This window comes from Triturus cristatus, chromosome 12 (genome assembly GCF_964204655.1).
Source record: "Triturus cristatus chromosome 12, aTriCri1.1, whole genome shotgun sequence".
Classification (NCBI taxonomy): Eukaryota; Metazoa; Chordata; class Amphibia; order Caudata; family Salamandridae; genus Triturus; species Triturus cristatus.
In genome coordinates this window covers 599,411,599-599,433,864 of record NC_140595.1, presented here as the reverse complement: position 1 = coordinate 599,433,864, position 22,266 = coordinate 599,411,599, and the positions used below count along the sequence as shown (strand labels likewise).

Sequence of the window (22,266 nt, the reverse complement as noted above, 5' to 3'; positions counted from 1 at the left end):
TCGCCAGGATCATGCCCTCCTCCCAAACTACATCCGCCAAAATACTCAAAATATGCTTGGTATCTCGTATATATATGACGGTAGATTTTTGACTAATGGCTGTAAAAATAAATCCACGTAATGAGGAAGAAGTAGTGTAGGTCACTGCTTTATCCATCTCTTGGAGGAAGTGTGGTTGGAAACAGCTCTGGCAGCACTGGACCATTGACCTATCACAATGCTCTCTTTCCACCCACATACGATTCTGGACGTACAGGAGTAGCAGTATGCATTGAATCTTGAAATCAGGAGCCCAGGGTTTAAAGCCAGTTCCTATTATTCTGTCTCCTAAGTACTTTCTCGCTTCTTCCATCAGCTATTCTTCTCTTTGGGTTTCAGGGCAAGCAGTTCTGACAGCTCTGACCCTTTACATAAAAAACAACTGGATCTTGAGCTCAAACTGCTTGTTCATTTCCTCTCAGATCTAAGCTCATGGACTGCAAACATGCTGTTGACGCTCCCTAACTAAGACTTATTTCTGGATGCCTGTAGTACCAAAGTGAAGGCTATCTTGCTCTAGTGCCTTCGGAACTGTCTGCTGCTCTCATGGTCATGATGGAATCAAAATTCTCCTTGGCACTAGAGACCCTGCTCCCCCAGTGCTTCCTAGCCATTGCCTGGCCATCTGGCAGCTTCACCTTATTTCATCTGACACAGCCCTTTCTATTCGCCTCTTTCGGCTGTGCTTGTTGATAGCTTAGCAGGATCATGAAGTAACAGAAAAGGCTTCTAAAGATCCATCTTCCAGGCTGCCATCTTTCTAGAGGTAGTGGCTGGTGGATCCCACACATATTCCAAAGCTGCTAGCACTGATCACTAGAATTTGTACGAAGCAAGCTCTCGAGCTGTATTAATTAGAATGTGTGATGACAGTTAAAGGTTTGTCCATCAAGCCAACGTTACCAGAGAATGAGAAAATCTATGCTGTAGTAGTGACTACTCATGAAAGCCATTCCTCCCCTCATCACCAACTTACATGTCCTCTGTCAGACTCAGGAGATGCAGAAGAAGCCACCTACATTGAAGGCTGCAAACAACAAATGCCAGGTATCCACAGACAGAAAACATTGTGCTCAGTCTATTGTGGTGAGGGCCATTTCCCTGAAAGGTAAACCATTGTCCTGCCTCAAGGACACCGAGGCAAAATGTCCCCAGCCCTGTCACAAAAGACTGTACTAGTATAACATTATTTTGTGCATGCAGGCAAACTCTTACACCATCATGTCAAGTTACTCGAAAGGCGGGATCACAGCTCCCTGTGGAATGTTCTGGAGAATGTTGTCTGTGTTTCGCCTTTAACCCCTTTGATTCGGAGAGCCATGTACAATATCAAGGACATTCCAGATGTCCTGTCATTCTAGTGACCACACATGCTTGCAGAATCTTTGGTTCTCATCTATACCGCATGATGAAAGTTTTGCACCCTTCCCTTCCCTAGCATTCACTCAAATTGAGCTCCGTTTCAGATGCAACATTCCAGTAGGAGATTCCGAAGGCAAAAGAGTGCTTTCTGGACCTCAGCAAGGGTTCAGTTCTCTCAGATGTTACTCTGGGAAACACTTAAGGTGGTAATCAGGTGGGACATTATCTTTTATGCCTCCCAGCACAAGGCTAAAATGCGTGTAGAAATCCATTTGTTAGAGTGAGAGGTCGAGGAGTTATAGGAGATAGCGTCCCAGTCACCGAGCCGAACAGTGCTGCCTAAACTGAACATGGTCAGGGAAACGCTGAAAACTAAACTGTGTCCAGGCTAAAGTGACGATTTGCTCACACAAACAATACAGGAGTTGATGTGGTTGAGTTGCGGCAAGGGGTACAGAGAGCAATTTGCCTGATGGGCAATTCTAATGCAGCCTTGTGTATAGAAAGGCGTAAAAGTATGTTCGAGGCATATGAGCTGCAGATCACACACTGAGGATAAGATCGCCATCTGGTGTTGGGCTCGGATGATTGCAGGTTGTTGTTGTCTTCGGAGAAGCCTTTGGTCACGAGGTTGGTGACTCCTCCCCTGGACAACAGTGCGCATGGGCATCCACTCCATCGGCAGATTGTTTTTTTCCGCCATTGGGTTCGGATGAACTTTTTTCCGCTCCAGCAGAAAACTTCCAGCAATCGATTTAACTCTTTGATTTGTATTCCATCGACGTCGACATCAACTCGGACCGGTTCCGGAAGCGGCTGATGGACAGGACACCCTTCAAAAAATGCCCCCAGTGTGGAGCGAAGTTCCCCCACAGTGACCACCACGAGGTTTGCAACCTCTGCCTGTCGCCGGAACACAACGAGTCCACCTGTCCAGCTTGTTCCGCTTTCCGTTCGAAGAAGACCCTCCGGGACCGAAGAGCTCGACGCCATATTATGGCCAAACCAGCTCCAGAACCGGAAGACATCTTTGCTCAAGATGTTCCCGAAGACGACACCGAAGATCTCGAGATCGTGTCCGAAGCCGACGATTCCGATGACCTCATCACTCCAGGGCAGCGTGTGAGTACCACCCCCCCTGCCCCTGCCCCATCCAAAAAAGCAGTGGTCAAGACTCCGCCAGTTGGGCCCAGTCGCGACCGGAAATCCTCTTCAGAAGCCCCGCCCTCGGGCCCGGCTCCGAAGACATCTAAGCCTGTGGGTGGCTCGGGCTCGAGCAAACCTCACCTAATTGTGCCTTTAACACCCTCGGCACCCAAACACTCATTGTTGGCACCGAAACAGGCTCCAAGACCGAAATCTCCTTCGGCACAGAAACGTTCCTCGGCACCGAAGTCTCCACCGGCACCGAAACGTTCTTCAACATCGATGCCTAAAAGTCCATCGGCACCGAAAACTCATTCGGCACCGAAACATCAATCGGCACCGAAACCTCAGTCGGCACCGAAAAATCAGTCGACACCGAAAAATCAGTCGGCACCGAAAAATCAGTCGGCACCGAAAAATCCATCGGACCCGAAAAAATCATCGGAGCCGAAAACTGCGTCCCCGCCGAAACAAGCTCATAAAGACCCGAAGCGGACGTCACAGACACCACCTTCGGAGCCAGATGATCTTTTTCGACCAGATCCTACTCAGAAGCGGATCTACATCAATCCTAAAACGGGACATGTGACTGCCATCCCATATAAAAAGCGGAAGCTGGACACTACACCTCCCCCAGCTCCCATACGGAAAAAGGACTGTGCTACTTCACCACTTCGTCCTTCCTCTCCTGTTTTACCTCCTAACCCGTCCCCCCCTCCTCCTCCTGCTTCTCCTTTACCTTTACCTTTACCATCTCCCTATCATTCACCTCCTCCACAGGATGATAATGATGACTTAGGGGGAGGGGCGGACCCTGATTTATTTGATGATCCTGCTGACCCAAACGACCCTTTTACGTTCCCAGACCCAGCACCCATGGATGACTGGTCTTATCCTATACCTGACATGCCTGACCCCACTACCTACCCTTCCAAGCCCTCCCCTCCTGATGACCACCTAGGGTACGGCCAACTTATAAATAGGGCAGCAACATTCCACGGCGTTACAATGCACACAGACGCCATTGAAGAGGACTTCCTCCTTGATACCTTTGAGCAGTCACAAAAGACTGTCCACATACTGCCCATGATCAAAGGGGTTATAAAGCATGCTACTGAAGTCTTTAAGGACCCTGTTCGAGCTAGGGTGCTCAACCCACGCATCGAAAAAAAGTACCGACCAGCCCCGCAAGACCCTGCATACATTAAGGCCCAGCTCCCTTTAGACTCCCTAGTCGTATCAAATGCCAGGAAGCGCGCTAACTCTCAGACAACTGGAGAAACGCCTCCCCCAGACAAGGAGTCTAAGCTTTTAGAAGCCTCGGGCAAACGGGTCGCCGCGCAGGCGGCTAACCATTGGCGTATTGCCAATACCCAGGCCCTGTTAGCCAGGTATGATAGAGCGCATTATGACCAACTTGAGGACCTTATGCAGCATCTGCCTGAACCTTTTAAGTCCCAGGCCTCTGACCTCATCCAAGAAGGCAAATTAATATCTAATGCCTCCATTAAATGCGCCTTAGATGCAGCAGACACTGCTTCTAGAGCGGTCAATACTGGCGTCCTACTCAGACGACATGCCTGGCTCCGTATTTCCGGTTTTAAACCGGAGGTTCAAACCGCAATTCTTGCTCAACCTTTCAACCAAGAGCAGCTATTTGGCCCTGCAGTGGATACTGCATTAGAAAAAATGAAAAAGGATAATGAAACTGCCAAGTCTATGGGAGCACTGCAGTCTCAACAGAACCGGGGTTCCTTTCGTCGCTCCTTTTATAGAGGAGGCTCCAAAAACACATCAACTGAGACCACGTCCACCTTTAAAAATTCTGGACAAACATCCCCTAACAGAGGTTACTTCCGGGGAGGTTATAGGGGAAACAATAACAAAGGTCGAGGACGCGGCAATAACAACAACACCCGCACCTCACCAGCCACCAAACAGTGACTTGCCACCACTCCCCCCAGACCATTCCACTCCGGTCGGGGGACGACTCCAACAATTCCTGCCTGTCTGGACTTCCATCACCACAGACAGGTGGGTAAGACAAATTATCCAGTCTGGCTACTGCCTCGAACTCATACAATCCCCCCCAAACATACCGCCCAAACAACGTCCAATGTCCTCGCATCATCTCTCTCTCCTCAAACAAGAAGTTCAATCCCTGTTACAAAAACATGCGATAGAACCAGTTCCCCTTCAACATCAGGGAAAAGGGGTATATTCTCTATACTTCCTCATTCCCAAAAAGGACAAAACACTAAGGCCCATACTGGATCTCAGACTACTAAACCAGTATATACATTCGGATCATTTTCACATGACCACTCTCCAACAAGTCCTCCCACTTTTACAACAGGGAGACTTCCTCGCCACATTGGACCTCAAGGACGCATACTTTCACATCCCTATGCATCCCGCTCACAGAAAATATCTACGATTTGTGGTAGATGGGCAACACTATCAATTTACAGTTCTCCCATTCGGAGTAACAACAGCACCCAGAGTGTTCACCAAGTGCCTAGCAGTCGTGGCAGCGCATCTCAGAAGACAACAGATCCATGTCTTCCCCTATCTGGACGATTGGCTCATAAAAGCCAATACATACCAAAAATGCGTTCTCCACACTCATCGCACGATTCAAACTCTCCACGATTTGGGATTCACTATCAACTACCCCAAATCCCACCTACAACCTTCCCACTTACATCAGTATCTAGGAGCAACCATAGATACATCCAAAGCCATTGCCTATCCCAGCACAGCCAGGATAGCCAGTATACAAAATCTCATCTCTCAATTTCAAACTCATCCATCTCTTCCAGCAAGAGTGTTCATGCAGCTCCTAGGCATGATGGCGTCCTGCATCTCCATAGTCCCACACGCACGACTTCAAATGCGTCCCTTACAAGAATGCTTAGCACAACAGTGGAACCAAGCTCACGGACAACTTACCGATCTGGTGTTGGTGGACAGTCGCTCACTTCGATCACTGAAATGGTGGAACACCATCAACCTGTCCAAAGGGAGACCGTTCTTAGAGCCTCTTCCACAAGTTGTGCTAACTACAGACGCATCTCTCACGGGGTGGGGAGCCCACCTCCTTCACCATACCACTCAGGGCAGATGGACCAGTCAACAGAAACTGCTCCACATCAACCACCTGGAACTCTTAGCAGTGTTCCTAGCACTAAAATCCTTTCAAATTCACCTAAAGAACAAAACTGTCCTCATACGCACAGACAACATGACGACAATGTATTATATACAGAAACAGGGAGGGACACACTCTCTCCAACTGTCCCAACTGGCACAGCAAATCTGGAGATGGGCAATTCCCCAAAACATCTACCTGTTAGCAGAACATCTCCCAGGGATCCACAACCAAGTGGCCGACCTCCTAAGTCGCCACACACAACAGATCCACGAATGGGAACTACACCCCAAGGTTCTACTCCCCTTCTTCCAGAAGTGGGGACAACCAGACATAGACCTGTTCGCCACTCCCGAAAACACAAAATGCCCAACCTTCGCCGCCAGGTTTCCACACCCACAGTCGAAGGGCAATGCCCTATGGATGAACTGGTCAGGCAGATTTGCGTACGCCTTTCCGCCTCTCCCACTAGTTCCATTTGTGGTACGCAAACTGAAACAACAGTCACTAACACTAATACTAGTGGCTCCCACTTGGGCACGTCAACCGTGGTTCACCACACTTCTGGAACTATCTTTAGTTCCACATCAAAAGCTACGCCTCTCCCCGGATCTGTTAACCCAGAACCATGGAGAAATCAGACACCCAGATCCTCAAACACTGAACCTAGCGATCTGGCTCCTGAGGTCTTAGAGTTCGGTTACCTCAATCTCCCTCCAGACTGTATGAATATCATAAAAGAAGCCAGACGCCCTACTACTAGAGCGTGTTATGCCGCTAAATGGAAACGATTTGCCATCTACTGCGCTAATAATGACATACATCCATTGGATGCTTCCATCCAAAACATCATTTGCTATCTACTACACTTGCAAAGATGCAATCTAGCGTATTCCTCTATACGATTACACCTAGCAGCCTTGGCAGCCTACTTGCAAAATAGGCAACACCTGTCCCTTTTTAAGGTACCAGCCATCAAAGCGTTTATGGAAGGTCTCAAAAGGATTCTTCCCCCAAGATTGCCACCTGCCCCAGTGTGGAATCTCAATGTGGTCCTAACAAGACTCATGGGCCCCCCATTTGAACCTATGCACAAATGTGAATTGCAATTCCTAACATGGAAGGTAGCCTTCCTTATCGCAATCACTTCCCTGCGCAGAGTAAGTGAAATACAAGCCCTTACACTTGAAGAACCTTTCTTACAACTACACCGTAACAAAGTGGTTCTTAGGACAAACCCTAAATTTCTTCCAAAAGTGATTTCCCCTTTCCACCTTAACCAATCAGTAGAATTACCGGTCTTTTTCCCAAATCCAGACTCGGTAGCTGAAAGGGCCCTACATACCTTAGATGTTAAAAGAGCATTGCTTTATTACATCGACAGAACAAAACCTTTTCGAAAGACAAAACAACTCTTTGTTGCTTTCGCGCCACCACACAAAGGCAACCCAATCTCCAAATCAGGGATAGCCAGGTGGATAGTTAAATGCATCCAAATATGCTACCTCAAGGCTAAACGTACACTCACAGTTCCCCCTAGGGCGCACTCCACGCGTAAAATAGGGGCTTCTATGGCCTTCTTAGGCAATATTCCCTTAGAAGACATTTGCAAGGCAGCCACATGGTCTACCACGCATACCTTCACTAAACACTATTGTGTTGACGTGCAGGCCAAACAACAGGCCTCCGTGGGCCAGGCTGTCCTAAAAACTTTATTTCAAACTGCTGCAACGGATACAGGCGACCACCGCTAAGGGGAGCACTGCTGTATAATCTATCCTCAGTGTGTGATCTGCAGCTCATATGCCTCGAACGGAATATGCTACTTACCAGTATGCATCTGTTCTTGGCATGTAGAGCTGCAGAGTCACACACGCCCGCCCGCCTCCCCGGGACCTGTATCTGTTCCAGCATCCGTCTTACTTAGACATTACACATGGACATCCTTTCTTTCTTTTCTATATACTCCATCTTTTCCCAACATGGCGAAAAACAATCTGCCGATGGAGTGGATGCCCATGCGCACTGTTGTCCAGGGGAGGAGTCACCAACCTCGTGACCAAAGGCTTCTCCGAAGACAACAACAACCTGCAATCATCCGAGCCCAACACCAGATGGCGATCTTATCCTCAGTGTGTGACTCTGCAGCTCTACATGCCAAGAACAGATGCATACTGGTAAGTAGCATATTCCTTTAATGAAAATCTATCCCAAATTGGCAGAGTTAGCCAACAAAGAGTTTGGGGTGCAAAGTGAAGAAATGTTGTTTAGTGAGGAATTTGTCCGGGACATGTCAAGTACGTAGGTACATTCAATTCTTTGCACAAGGTGCAGAAGGACAGTGACTATCTAAACATCACTTCTCTCTTAGCGTGAGCCATCCATCGCACCCTGACTTCAGGGCTCCTGGCTCTTGCACGAAGGTAATATGTACCGCAGTGACAGCACGCAGTCGGGAGACCGGTAAGCCCCTCCTTTAAATCTAAACCAACTGTCGTCCACCTCAGTTGAATTCCTCTAACTCTCGGACGCTCCTACAATAACCATTGTCACTTAGACTAAATAACAACCCAAATGCCTTGTAAACCATTTCTTTTTTCTTTTTTAAAAAAAAATACCAACTATTCCCTGCTAAAATTAAAACCTCCATCCCAGGCCCCAGCTCACAAACCAAATCAATCTCATTCAGAGTAAATCCCCTTTCTTTCACCAGATCATATTTCCATTCTCTCATACACTGTTAAGAACAGAAGAAATGTACTCATCTGTCTATGAGCAGCAACAAAAGGAGGAAGATGACTACTTTTTAAAAGGTTCGCTCTGCCCCAGTGGTTGCATCTCCTTCAGAACTTACCAAATGTCATTCCCTTGGGCATCCACACCTCGCTACAAGCTTCTATTACCAAATACATATGGGTTGGGAGGGTCCTGGGATGGCTTTTAACAAATCTATGCAAACCACTTTTGATGGTGGTCTGGGACTGACGAACGTCCAAAGATGTTATCCGGCCTCACAGCTATTAACGACTGGCTGTACGCAGATAGGACGGATTACGCCGTCAGTCTGGCGGTGACTTGGGCAATTGTGCTTGCACTCATCGCACAATGATATGATTACAGGGTGTCCTGATCTCTGCTCGAGGTTACCCAGAAAACTATTGCTTGTTGGCGCAGAGCACAGTGAAATATTAAATGGTATGTGAGACTCACTAAGCAAAAGCCTCTGACAAGAAGCATGGATGCCGGAGGTTCCTCAGGTAAGCAGATTCGCTGGATGGGAAACCAATGGGATTTCCACAATAGGAGACCTATACAAGACGTCGCATATCAAATCCTTCAGCCAGTTACAGTAAGAATATGCGCACCATAAGATGCACTTCTTTTAATACCTCCAGGTTCGGCGCGCTCTGGATAAGTCAGCCAGGCGTCTGCAGGAGGTCTTATAATTTAACCCATTGGAACCTAAACTGGTGATGGAACAGCAAAGAAAGAAGGCCATTTCCTCTATCAACAGGGTGCTAATAGTTAAAATGCCATTTCAAATGCAGATGCTTTGGGAGCGATGGGAGAGGGACATAGGACCATTTTATGAGGAGGACTGGGTGGAGGTGAAAATGGCCGCAAGGGAGATGATGATACCAGCGAGGCTTTGCCTCATCCAGTTCAGTTTATCTACAAGGACTATACTTTACACCCATGCGTCTATACAAAAAGAACCAGATGTGGGGAACCCGCGGGTACATTTCTGCACATGGTATGGGAATTCCCAGAGATATCCAGATATTGGACAAGAATACACGCACGACTAGCCAAAGTTGTGGGTATATATATTGAGGCCACCCTCTGAATGGTTTTATTGGAGATAATGTAGGGTTGGGAGGGGAACTGAGCTGGGAAGAAATTAGTTGCACTTTGATTGATGATTGCAAAATTGGAGATAGCACAGAATTGGAGGCCGGTAGCTGTCCCATGCATGGTAGAATGGACTCAGGCTATGGACTTCTACACATCTGCAGAAGAGTGTACCACGGGCGAGATTTCCTGTAGAAACACAAGAAAATGTGGTCTCCATGGTTGAATCTAATGGGAGCTGATGAATGGAAAAAGGACAATTGATGGACAGAATGCAGAACAATGTCATACATTCACCCCAGTACAGAGATCTGGGCCCAAATCCATCGTTTTTTGCTCACCATGCCATTCCAGTTTGGACCCAGCCATATGTAAATCAGTCTCGACCCTGCCCCCAATGGGAACAGTAATAGGATAGCTGATGAATGGGACAGCCAATGTGGGAAGAGGGGGGAGAGTAAGGTGGGTCAAGGAAGACAGATATCCTATGTATATCAGGGGACATGTGGGGCTAAAAAGATTTCCTGGGGGGTAAGCTGCAATGTAGGTTTCCCCATGCTGTTGTACATACAATTTTTTTCTGGGGAAAGTTTCATAAAAAGAGGTTTTTTAAACCAAAAAAAAAAGAAAAGGCCTGTGGAATCCTTTTCCACTTCCAACAAAGCCGTCAAGCAAAATATATTGGCCCTGTACCAGTCTCAACACCTTTTTGATTAGTTGTTCTGCTTGTTGGTATCTAAATCTGTCCTGACAGGACAAGTGCAAAAGTCCTTCAATTCCACCATCTGCAATTTGAAAATCATCTGATGGAATATTCTTTGTTTTATTCCAGTGGCAGTTTTGGATAATGTCTGAATGAAGATGTGTTTCTTCCAACCTAAATTTGAAGTTTTTATTCTTCCAGACAGTAGAAACACTGAACAATCTTAATGTGCAGTATTTCTTTTTATCGAGCCAGAACCACAGCTTTGCGTTCTGCAGGCCAGATCTTTATAACTTTTAGAGGTATTGATGCCGTCTGAACACCTGCTACAGCAGCCTTTACTACTGCATCCTGCATGTTCATCGATTTTGCTGTGCATGCATCACTCCGTGAACCTAGTGTCCAAACTCACTGTACCAGAGTTAATGAAGCTGCATGTAACCATCAGTTAATTTTCCCTTCTAGGATTTTCCCAACGCAATAAGTAATTTGCTTATGAGGCTTTGAGAAACCTTTTTGCTAATTCTAAGGTGCCCATGGATATCTTTGCTTCCACCCTATATTTCCTCTTTACTTTGGAAGTTACACTCAAATTTAGAATAGGAGAGATCCTGGAGTAAGATAAAGTTACTTTCATGATGTTATTGTTAAATCTAATCTATATACTCGTTCCCCCTTATCATTGTCTGCCTCCTATTTTTTGAATAGGGAACTAGTGACGGTGCACATTTGTGTAGGGGAATGGTGTGCACCTGCAAATGATTCAGACCTAACTGTTTAGTACCAGGCTACGTAAACTTGTTATTGAAGAGCTACAGCTTTTGATACTTCTCCTGCCAGTTTCCGGTTCCTCAGCCGCAGGTTCATAATAGTAGAGAGCCTGATGTCTGGAGCTATGGTGTCCCTTTAAAGTAAGTGTATTCCTTCTAAGGTAACTTGATCCTTTTATCGTGTGAATAGATAACTGTTTGTCTTATTATTTAGTGTAAAATAGCTTAGTAATTTCTAAAGAAATTATTTTTGAAAGTGCTTTTGGTAGGGTGATAAACTTTACTGATTTGGTATGAACGCTGGGTTACTATGAGTAGATAAACAAGGAAAACACCACCTTCAGTTCAGCCACTAGCTCTAGACCAAGCCAGAAAAACACAGGGGAACAGAGGAGTTTTAATGCAATTAAACCTCCATTAAGAGAAAAATTCTTTGAAGACATCCAAACATATGAATTGTGCATCTTCAGGGCTCCAAGCATGGCCCACATAGTTATCCAGCACCCTTGGTTTAAGTAATAAACCTGCTGACGAGAGGGTACTGACGGCGCTGAGCTTCCCAATATATCTGCTTCTGGAAGACTGAAGCAATGACATATCATTCTTCATTACAGACTATATCAAAAAAGGTTGTTTGATGATGTTCAGTCCCCCAAAAGTTATTTTCTGTTTGTCTTAACACATGAGTAAGAAATAGTATTTGTTTGTACTCTTTTATCCATTTTGACTGTCCAGGGAAAGACATCCCTTTGTACAATTTACATCTTGCGTATTAAAATGTGTTTGTACTCATTTTGGTGGTCCAGTAAAATGTATCCCTAAATATAATCTATATCTTGCCTATTAAATATGTTGATATCTTTTATTTTTGTAAGCAATATTAAAATAAGCTTAATCATTGTGCAATTGCTTGCCAAGTGACACTTTGCAATAATATTATCTGTGGTGTAGGACAAATGCAGATCCTAGCAGTGATTTGTTGGTTTAAATGAATCAATTTCCTCTCAATGCTTCCTCGCAGGCAGCAACGGGCCACAGAAGTTCTGCATTGATAAAGTGGGAAAGGAAACCTGGCTGCCCAGAAGTCACACTTGGTAAGTATCTCATTGTTCGATAGATAACGGTACGAGAGCTTGGATACCCTCCTGAGTGAATAGCAATACTGTACAAATCGGGTTTGAGAGTAAGAGAAATCATGTATTTACTCACAGGAAAGTGTGAGACCTAAGGTGGTTGGACTCAACTTTGAGCAATGTTGCAATGGCGGTTGAGTGGTTAGTGGCTTGTTCAGTTGATGCTGGTGATCCTCTGTGTGTTGGGCAGGAGAGGTTTTAATGAATTTGATAATCAAAGTTTGGGAAAATAGTTCTAGAATATACAATTAGGGTAGAGGATTTTCCCTAGATAACATAATGCTGTCCCAGAATGTATACATAAATCTCAATATGTCAACCTTATTAGATAATTGTGGCATATTAGTTAGCATTCTAGGGCGATGAAGAATGATACAAATATTGTTTTAGAAAAAGTGAATCCAGCGATGCACTTATTTCTTTTTTAGCCTTAAACTACAAATCAGCATCCGTTATTTGATTACCTGTAGAAAGGAAATCCTCAAGTTATGATAAAATTAGAGCTGTTTGAGATAGAAAGATTCTCAAGCAATGTGACTTTTGAACTGATGCACTTTTTTCTCTCTCTAGCTTTAACCGATTGGACCTGCCGCCTTACAAGACTTTCGAGCAGCTGAAAGAAAAGCTAATGTTTGCCATTGAGGAAACAGAGGGTTTTGGGCAAGAGTGAAGTCTTGGACTTTGTACATGTGGGAACTTCAACGTGCTGTGTACAGGTTTAGGAGGGAGGCAGAAGAATGGCTTCCATGACGGTCCTCCACATGGTGTCTCCATGCACCTTTTTGAACCATTGATGTAGACATCTCTTCCTGGAGAGATTGGGCTTAGTTGTGTTATTCATTCAGCTTCTACACAAAGCAGGGCCCTGGTAAGACCTACAATGAATTTACAATACAAACTGCAGCTTATAGTGGAGAGTGGATGGGACAATCAACCCTGAAGTAGTAGAAGATACGCCATTCTGTTCTGTTTAGTTCTTCAAATCCCACTAGTTGACTAACATGCAGGAGGCCAACTGTGTGAAACTGTACAGGGCAAACCAGATTAGAACACCCTCTATAGTGTGCAGCAAGCACGCTCTATGATGACCATATTTCTGCTCACCTAAAAGCGAGATCAGCTGTAAAACATCAGTCTACTTCAGTCTGCATGTTAGTGTGCTTCTGAGGCATCTTTATGCAAGGGCCTGGGTTTTCATGACCTATCCGGATCCTTGCTGAGTGGCTGTAGCAATCTGTTTTCTTGATTATGCATGGCACTTATTTGTCCAGACACATAGTTCGGCACATATATGTTACTATGATGCAGCGATGTTGAGTGAAGTCGAACATTGGTAGTTAGGACTGAATTTTGGATTATGGAGTGTCAGTTCCAACATTAACTGGCTGACAGTTTGACATGTGGTAGTACAATGGGTAGTTGTAGCTGCCATCAATACCTGTGTGCAGCTGATTAGTGGTAATATCTCACAACTATTGGGTAACAATACCACCTCTGATTAGTTAATGACCGTTCTTGGCTTGTGGCGAGTAATAATTTCTTCCTCTGCCACAAAAGTATGCTGTAGGCAGAGTGTAGTCACAACTAAAAGACTAAAGGATTTATGTTTTTGCACACCTTCTTCTCAAAACATAAAGACTTTTATGTTACCGTAGCGGAATATTTCCCTCAAGTCTACAGTCAAGAAGATTCCAGATCCCACTTTCTGTTCCTTTTTTAATGGAGAAGAGCTACTAGAAGATAATACCTCACTGCTTTCTTTCTCTGCATATTTTACCTCCTTGTTTCCTTTACTTTCATGCTCTCGGGTCACAGATCTCCTTTTGGAAGTAATAATGATATCTGCATTGATACAGATGGGTTTTTTCACCCCTGAAACGTACGTTTTTTTTCTGAAAAAATATACTCTATGATGTTTGCAATGGGAGGATTAGGTGCAGTATAGCCTGAATGCAAGGGGCGAGTCTTTCGACTCATTGCAGGAATGCAGATGGAAGAATTGCCTGAATAGAATATGTTGCAACGATAGTGGTTGAACATGTGTCTTTTCAGTTTGTATTTTCAGTGTTTTACTTGGGTCCTCATGAAGAGTGTTTGAATCATTGTACTTCTGGGATGAAATTCGCCTCTTCAGACCGGTACGAAAATTTGATGATGTGGACCATAGGGTTGCCATTTGCATCTTTTTTGGCTTCCAGGCCATTGAGGCAAATGAACAAGATTCCTTTTTGTAAATTTATATCTTGTTCAACTGAAGATGGTGTTAAATTTGTAAAGATCTTGATGGAGATAATTGCGTAAAAGTGTACAAGTCACTTAAATCTTAATCCCAGCAATACCAAGATTATTATGGTTGCTAATCCCTATTCCTCTGTCACCTTGCCTAGTCCCATGGCAGAGACCAATGACTATAGTTTAAAATCTTGGTATCCGGATGGTTTAAGACCTGTTAATAGCAACACAGGTATTTTATCATTTAAGATTATTGAAGAAACTGTTATGCTAACTGACCTTTCCGTAAAAGGGGCAAATTAGCAGTTGTTTTATCCAAATTGACTTTTTAAACCATACTTTTTCTGGACTTACTAATATATTGCTGTTGATATTACAGAAGTTGCAAATATGCAGTGGTTAGGCTGCTAGATGGAATGGGCGGAAACGATCATGTTGTTGCTGCAAGACAAGCAAGAATTCAAGTTGTCCTAAAGGATCACCTTCTCAGCAGTAAACCAAAAAGAGCTTGATTATTAAGATCATGTTTCAAAAAAGTATAGACCCATGAGAAACATGAGATGAGTGGATAATTTACTTCTCTCAGTTTTCAAATTCAAGAAGGTTAACTGATGTAGCCATTCCTTTTCTGTATTGGTTACGAACTTGTGAAATTCCCTTCCCCTACACTAAGGTAGATAGATGACAGTTAATGTTTACGCTATACAAAACCCGAAAAAGAACAGCATTAATGATGAAGCTGGCTTCAGTTAGTCTCTTCTTGCTGGTTGGTACTGTACCTCACCACACGGCGTAATACCAGCTAGTTCTCTTGGTCCTCCCAGTCTGTCTCTGTCTAACTGGGTGATGGGTTGCTGGCATGATAATATTATTATCATGCCAGCAACCCATCACCATCCAGGGCGCGGACATCCACACTCAAGAATACTTACTCCTTGTTCCAAAAGCTTAGAAACCCAAACTACAATTGCTCCTCGATCTCAATGTTGAGTTTTTTTGTACCAAGACCTCAGATGCTGATGCTCAATCCCCTGAACGAGGAGACCTTGCTTTTTGAATCTTCCAATTCTTGGGGCTTACCCAGGAGGATTAGTTTTTCAAAGGCCCAGTCCAAGTTGTTCTGTTCCCCCAGCACCTATTGTGTTGCGGCTTGCCTTGCTAAGGCACCGTTTACCATTTTGGTCATGGGTTCTGGGAATGCCTCAAGCCCATTTGTTCTAATACTACAACAGAAAACGGTCCCTGCTCTTCTTGCTCTATTTCTGTTCAGTATTTTCATCACCTACCTTTTGGTAAAAACTGGCAAGACTCTTCCAGCTGTGCAGAAAGAAGGGAGTAGGATTATATCCCTGAATGAGGAGACACATACAATTTTATATGATTATTCAGAGCCTTGGAAGATGAGTTGATAAAGAGTTTCTCCTTCGTGTCGCAAATGGATGATTTAATTGTATAAATTGGCCTGCAGAGGATATAAAAAAGCACCTTGGATACTCTTAGGTTTTCGCCATATTCAGAAAAGCTCAAATGCAGGTCTGATGATGGGAGATCAGCTGCACAAGATCAGCCTGATTAATAAGTTGATTAGTCGGTGAACATTCTCTGTGAAATCCCGCGTACAAAGGCCTACATTGATGGATAACTCCAGCAGTGTTTACTGTTCTACTGTGTACTTACCACAGTCCCTGGAGCACTATGTTACCAGCTGTGAGAGAACGAATGAAGCTGTCTACAGATGTTCTATGAATGGGACAACTTGTCAAGGAATGGGGTTATAGGCAGACAATAATGAACAGTTGTATACCTGAGCTGCTATGATTACTGGTAGTCGCTCATCTGAGATTAAAGATTTTTTTATTTTTTTTAATATACCTGGATTGTAGTGGGGTAACTCTAGGGGACATGCCACCATGTTTTTCCATCAATTAGAGTCATCAATCAATCAATTGATTTATTTGTGTAGACATGTATGGCTGAGGGTATGATGGATAGATCCTGTCAGCCAGCAGCACATAAAAGCTTCCCTTTTCATGGAAACCATTTTCATGCCAGCTGAGCATAGTTTCCTCATCGCAAAAAGTAATACTTCGAGAAATAGAAGACATTTTGTGTAATCCAGCCTTCTCTTACCTATAAAGTAAACCTTTGGAGAAAAATGTCAGTAGATATGTCAAAAAGCAAGGGATCCTTTTTACACCCACTGATAAGAAAGGTGTTTAAGTTCAATGTCATAGATAACAAATTAATAAGGTATCCCAACTGCCACAAGACTTGTTCTCTAGTGCCCTTCACAGGAAAGATGTGTTGTAGTTGATAACTTGTTAACTTCCACAGCCAGGAAATCTGAGTCTTAGAAGTAGTTTCCCAACCTGACCACATTGTTTTATCTGGGTAAATCAAAATCTTTCTTTGTGTCTCAGGTTCCTTTTCAGCCATCTCTCTATATGCATGAAATTGATTTAATGCCTTTATTAATTACTATTTAATAAGCTAGGTATTTACATCTCATTGGTTGTCTGGTGAGAAGGAGTTGCAGGTAGACCTTCTGTTCAATCCAAGTTTCATGCTTCGCAAGCAATCGGATTGCACTTAGTGGCAGGGCATTTCCTCATCTGTTCCGTGAGTGAGATTATGAATCGGAGTCCTTGGACAATCACTGTTGCGACTTGAAATTAACCTAGTCATACCTTGCTGTCATTCGGCATTTGGGATAGCCTGTTATGATTGGGCAACCAATATCTCACTCCGAATAATTGATGTTTATACCAGGTTCTTAATGGCTTCCATGAATACTTTGTTTTTATAAAGGGAAGATATATAGTAGCATCTGACTGAGATTGCCCTAAGTAACATACTGGATAATGACTCAACTTGACGATATCTTGTAGGTTAACATTCCTTACTGTGATCCTGTACCAACATTTCTTTGGATAATACTATCAAGATACTCCTGAGTGAAAAGTGGTAAAAATGCGATCATCTTTTACTCGAATTTAATACAGTGGATTCTGTAGCTTGGATTATGGGGATACCTAATATTGGTAAAGTAATGATTGTGTCTGGACTGGTTAATAGATCGATTATGCTTATATTGTGTCTTAACTAGGGGCTGTGATCATGTAATAATACCTAGCCATGCTTAGGTAGTATACATACCTATAAAAAAAATCAACGGTTCGATGAGAGGCAAAGTTTTGATATTTTTTTTTGTGGGAAGGACACAATTTGTGTGCATCTGACATTGTCAATGTTGGTTTCATCACACCATGGTAATCCTGACCTTGATGCTGTTCCATACTGTTAGGAAACTCATTTTCAGAGGAATTACTTCCGACAGGAGGAGGAGACTCAAGTAATGTTGGTGTCTACATATGAATCAAATGCTCAGTAGAAGGGAAAAGTCTCCAGGTGTCAGTATTTTCTGGTGAATATAGGACTTTTGCTACCAGTAGCCCTTGTCTTTGAGTTGTCTGTTTTGACTTTTGCACATGTGGAAGCTTTTGAGGGTCATGTAAATAGCTGCGCCCCTCAAAAGCGCATACTATGACACCGCTGATGCTTAGGCTCTGGGTATTCCTCGTCAGTCTTAATCATGCATATTCATTAAAAATGCTATATGCAAATGTTTATATTTACACCTGCCTTGTACTGGAAACAACCTATACAGAAAATATGCTTCAGGTTGTTGTTCATCAGGTTTGACCAAGCGCAGTATATGAAGCATTACCTCCATCAGAGGCAGGGGTTGCTTTAATGGAACTCGGAGATGTGTGTATGTCTACATATACCCAGAAGGGAAATAACATACTAGTAAGGTAGTGTGTACACCGCCTTTTCACGCTGTGAATTGCGTCTGAGAAGCACACTGCTTTTATTAATCATCCATTGGTAATAAGGGACAGACTGAAACCACTGGTGCTGTTTGTTGTGCCTGACCCGTGTCATTTGACGCGAAGGTGCTTAAAGTTTGAGCATTCCAAACTCCATACCTTTTGCGGGGAGTCAGTGTAGGTTTTGCGAATGCGTAAACCGAAAAAGCGTATTAGTGGAACATCCTTCAAAGCAGGGTTTTCCCTGTATTTACAGCTACACATTTGCTACAGAAAGTTATCTTAATTGACTTTGATTGCTTAGTGGTAGTACTCGATCCAAACTGGATACCCCTAATGCCTAGGTTTAATTTCAGGAAAGGAATGCTCAGCTCTGATCTGTGGAATAGGCATCATGCTCCGGTTTATTAATATTGTAATTGCCTTTCACTACGTAAAAGTTACTGTTTTTTAATATGAATTTTTGGGGGCATTCCTCTTATAATTTCTTACATTTTCTGAGCATCTGTGTGCAAGGTCTCAGTCCATCAAAGCCAAAGGGAGCTGTGTGGTCGAAAGAACAGAGGGTGTTAAGGAAGTAGCTGCTACCTGAAGTAATAGATGCTTTGCTGAGATGTTAATGAAACCACAACTGCTGATTTGCTTCCTGCATTAATTGTGAATTTAATTGAAATTCATATACCGCAGCCCGCTGGTCTTTATGCTATATTATGCCTGAGCAGTGAACCTGTGTGACTTGTATATTGGCTGATTTCATCTATGTACTTCACAGAAATATTGACGACTTCTCATATGTATAGAAATGCTTCTTGAGCAAGGGAAGTCTATTTATGTTAAACCTTCTTGAAACTAGCAGGATTGTATCTAAGTGGAACCAGCCTCCCCATTCGTCCGCAGGGGAGAAGCAGCTCGGGATTTTCTCAAAAGGACAGCGCTTCTAAAAACTGGTCTTCGGAACAGTAGTATGCCTCTTCATGACTCCTCCACCAATTCTTACATTCTTACCAACATGAATGTCCTCCCTACCCCACCTTGCTGAACCCTCAACAGAGTTTGTGATGCTGCAGGGGTGGCATGTTTTGGAGTGACTCTCATGCACACTGTTCTGTGTACATATGTGTAAATTAGATAAATGTATGTATAATAAAAGCTAAATGAATTCACCAGCATTTGGAATGTAACATTGAAAGTTCTGGATTGTGCAATAAATGACCAAAAATCTGTGTGCCAATTTGTGTTTCAGTGTGAAACCAAAATCTTGCGATCAGACTAAAAATCGTATTTTCTTCTCCATAATTTTGCTTGTATTTAACGTTTCAATTCAGTTTTATTCAGTTCATGTTTTTACTTTATTTAGACTTTAATCCATATAACATTTTAACAGTAAATACAATACTGTTCTCAATATTCCATTCAGACACAAACTATACTTATAAAATGCATAAAACTAACTTAAGACGAACCTCACCCTCCCATTTAGTCTAATTTCAATAATTATTCAGCAATTTCTTCAGTGTACATAGATAGACATTCTCACTTCTCATCGCTAAGATGCAATGTCATTCCACCATTATATCTGGGCTGACCATTGTTTGTCACTTTCCCCATTTGCATCGGAAGTAATTTGGGGCCTTCTTCTTGTGCACAGTGGGCAAATAGACATTGCATTATTTTTCAACTGTCATTCGATGACATTCGCTTTATTGCACTGCACATATATTGAACTCATTCTAAACTGTAATAGAAATATTCTTAATACAGGAACAAAAACTCTCCTTAAATACATTTCCGTGACCAGACTGTCTGTTGTTGCCAAAGCGCCTGTAAAGTTATCTTTGATTGTATGTGTTGCATGATTAGGTCAAAAGAACCCAACATCCCTGTTTCTTGTACTTCTATTTAAAAAAAAAAACCACAGTGCTTTTATTGGAAAATACATGGGGTTTATTAGGTTTATATGCCTTATATTTATAATTCAAGTAATTAATATTTCTTGGAAACCTACATTCCAAGCTAGCCACTATCTGACAAAGGCAATCGTTTCTTTACGGAAGAACATTACGCCCCTGTACATGCGAACGTTTTAATCTCGACTTGAATATCGATTGCCACCAGCCCTAGTTTCTGGATACTAGTAGATCGGGCTTCTTCTATAGATAGTCTTCTATCATTTTCGCTCCTGATAAATATTGGGTGGAATGCACCTCCACCCTTCTTCCAACCTGCAGGAATGGGCGAATGGATTGGGAGCGAGGACTCTGCATGCTTAAGTACAGAATGCGTGGCAAGTTGTTCTCTACACTGACCAGACGGATCATGCTGGATTGATTCCAGTTTACTGACTCTGAAGACTGAGATCAGGCCAGGGGCAATCTCGGTATTTTTAGTTTACCCTATAGAATCTGTGACTCTGCCCTATCGAATATGGCGCAAAAGTCCAGAGAACAGCAGCACAATGGCCCATTTTCCTTATTCATGGACTTCATCGCCAGAATGTTTATAGTACAGCCTTGATGTAAAGTACTGCATCCCTGTTGCAACCCACCTTCTCAGGGAATGACTTCACTTCCCTCAGCCAGCTCCCCCATCCGCTACAGCACTTATTTTCCCTACACTTATGCTCCAGCAGGGTGATATGTTTGTAGAAATAGGAGAGTTTCTCTGCCCTCTCTTATATATCGACTAGATAAAGGATTTAAGCAGTGGCCCAGGTACCTCTCCAATCCGGGCCACAAGGAGCAATTTCGCACTGCATATTTTGGGCCACCTTTTAGAATGGCATTGAGTGTACCGTCTGGACCTGCTGCCCTTCTTGTTTTAAGTGTTAATATTATTTTTCCATGTACTTCTTGGGTGTCCCAGGCCCTCAGTTCATATTTGGCTATCTTATTTCTTACAAATTGTGTTTGCTGCTCAGGTCTTTGTACTTATCATGGGCCAGTGAAGTGTTCACCTTAAGCGGTTGTCAGGTAGGTATAACCAGGCACTAGTTTCACAGGCTGATTCATATCATTCACGTGCATCAGGGTCATTCCCTTTTTTTATTCCTCTTTATGCTTCTTTCTTTAGAATGAATTATCTGGTATATCTTGTCTTGTATTTCTGTGCACCTTGGAAGTACATTTATGTCCAAGGGTTTCAGGTCTAAATCTCTATTTTGATCGTTACTTAAGGCTTCAAGCGTTAAATTCATCAGAACTAATTTGACCCTGCTGGTGCATTGGCGCAGCCAGCTTTATTTTATTTGGAGGTATTCTGACTGCTATACCATTGCGTGTCATTAGAATGTCAAGGACTAGACACCGAGCAGTTCTGTTAAGTCGCCTTCTTGATTGCCCAAGGAAAGAGCAACTCCTCCCGTATCCCTAGTGCATCCTACACAGAATAGAATACATGATAGACGCCAAGTGTCTCCTTAAGAGAGTCGGTTAGGAAGAATAACCCAGAAGAGTGAAAAACCTCTTTGTAGCTCTTGATTGAAGATTAAGTGTATAGTAGAATAACAGCAAGGCACTAAACAACTCCTAACATCAGGAAGGAATAAAGAGCTGAGCAACAATTCCAGGTGAAGAGTTTCAGTAGATAGACAAAAAGCTAGGATGAAAACTCTGGGACAAAAAGAGAAGTAAAGGGACGAAGAACACAATGAAAACCAGGAAATTAATGCCTTGACACCACCTCCAGCACTTGGAAAAGGCTTCTAGTATATGATACTGACAGGAACAAGCAGCACAGGGAGACCTCTGCCACATCTTTTATTGGGAACCCTGGTCTGTAATCCATGGGCTAACCACCATCTTGGATTGGGCTGGTGTATAGATCTTATCTAAGCCCCCTTTCAGGAATCCATGGTATTCACCAGCTAGTTGAAGGACCCAAGTTTGACATTCTTCAACCTGTGAGTCTTGCTGCTTTCCTTTTCTGACGTTCTTATCCGCTCACGGAGCAACACTCCAGATGGCTGCAAGCATGAAGATGCTAGGGAGGCACAGGTGGCGCGAAAACTCAACAACGCGCTGTACACGGCTTCTGGAAACACGTCGCTTGT

General features: G+C 43.4%; 1 protein-coding gene across 2 annotated transcripts in view; it reads left to right on the top strand.

Annotated features, from left to right (window-relative positions):
• WWP2 (WW domain containing E3 ubiquitin protein ligase 2) overlaps positions 1 to 19,449 on the top strand; it is a 462,541-nt gene extending 443,092 nt beyond the window's left edge. For both annotated transcript variants that reach the window (XM_085639040.1, XM_085639039.1), the window contains exons 21-22: positions 12,045 to 12,117; positions 12,727 to 19,449. In XM_085639040.1, the coding sequence (XP_085495166.1) occupies positions 12,045 to 12,117; positions 12,727 to 12,826 (173 nt within the window). In that variant the 3' untranslated portion in view covers positions 12,827 to 19,449. The remainder of the gene's footprint in view (positions 1 to 12,044; positions 12,118 to 12,726) is intronic.
• Positions 19,450 to 22,266: the final 2,817 nt, after the last annotated feature.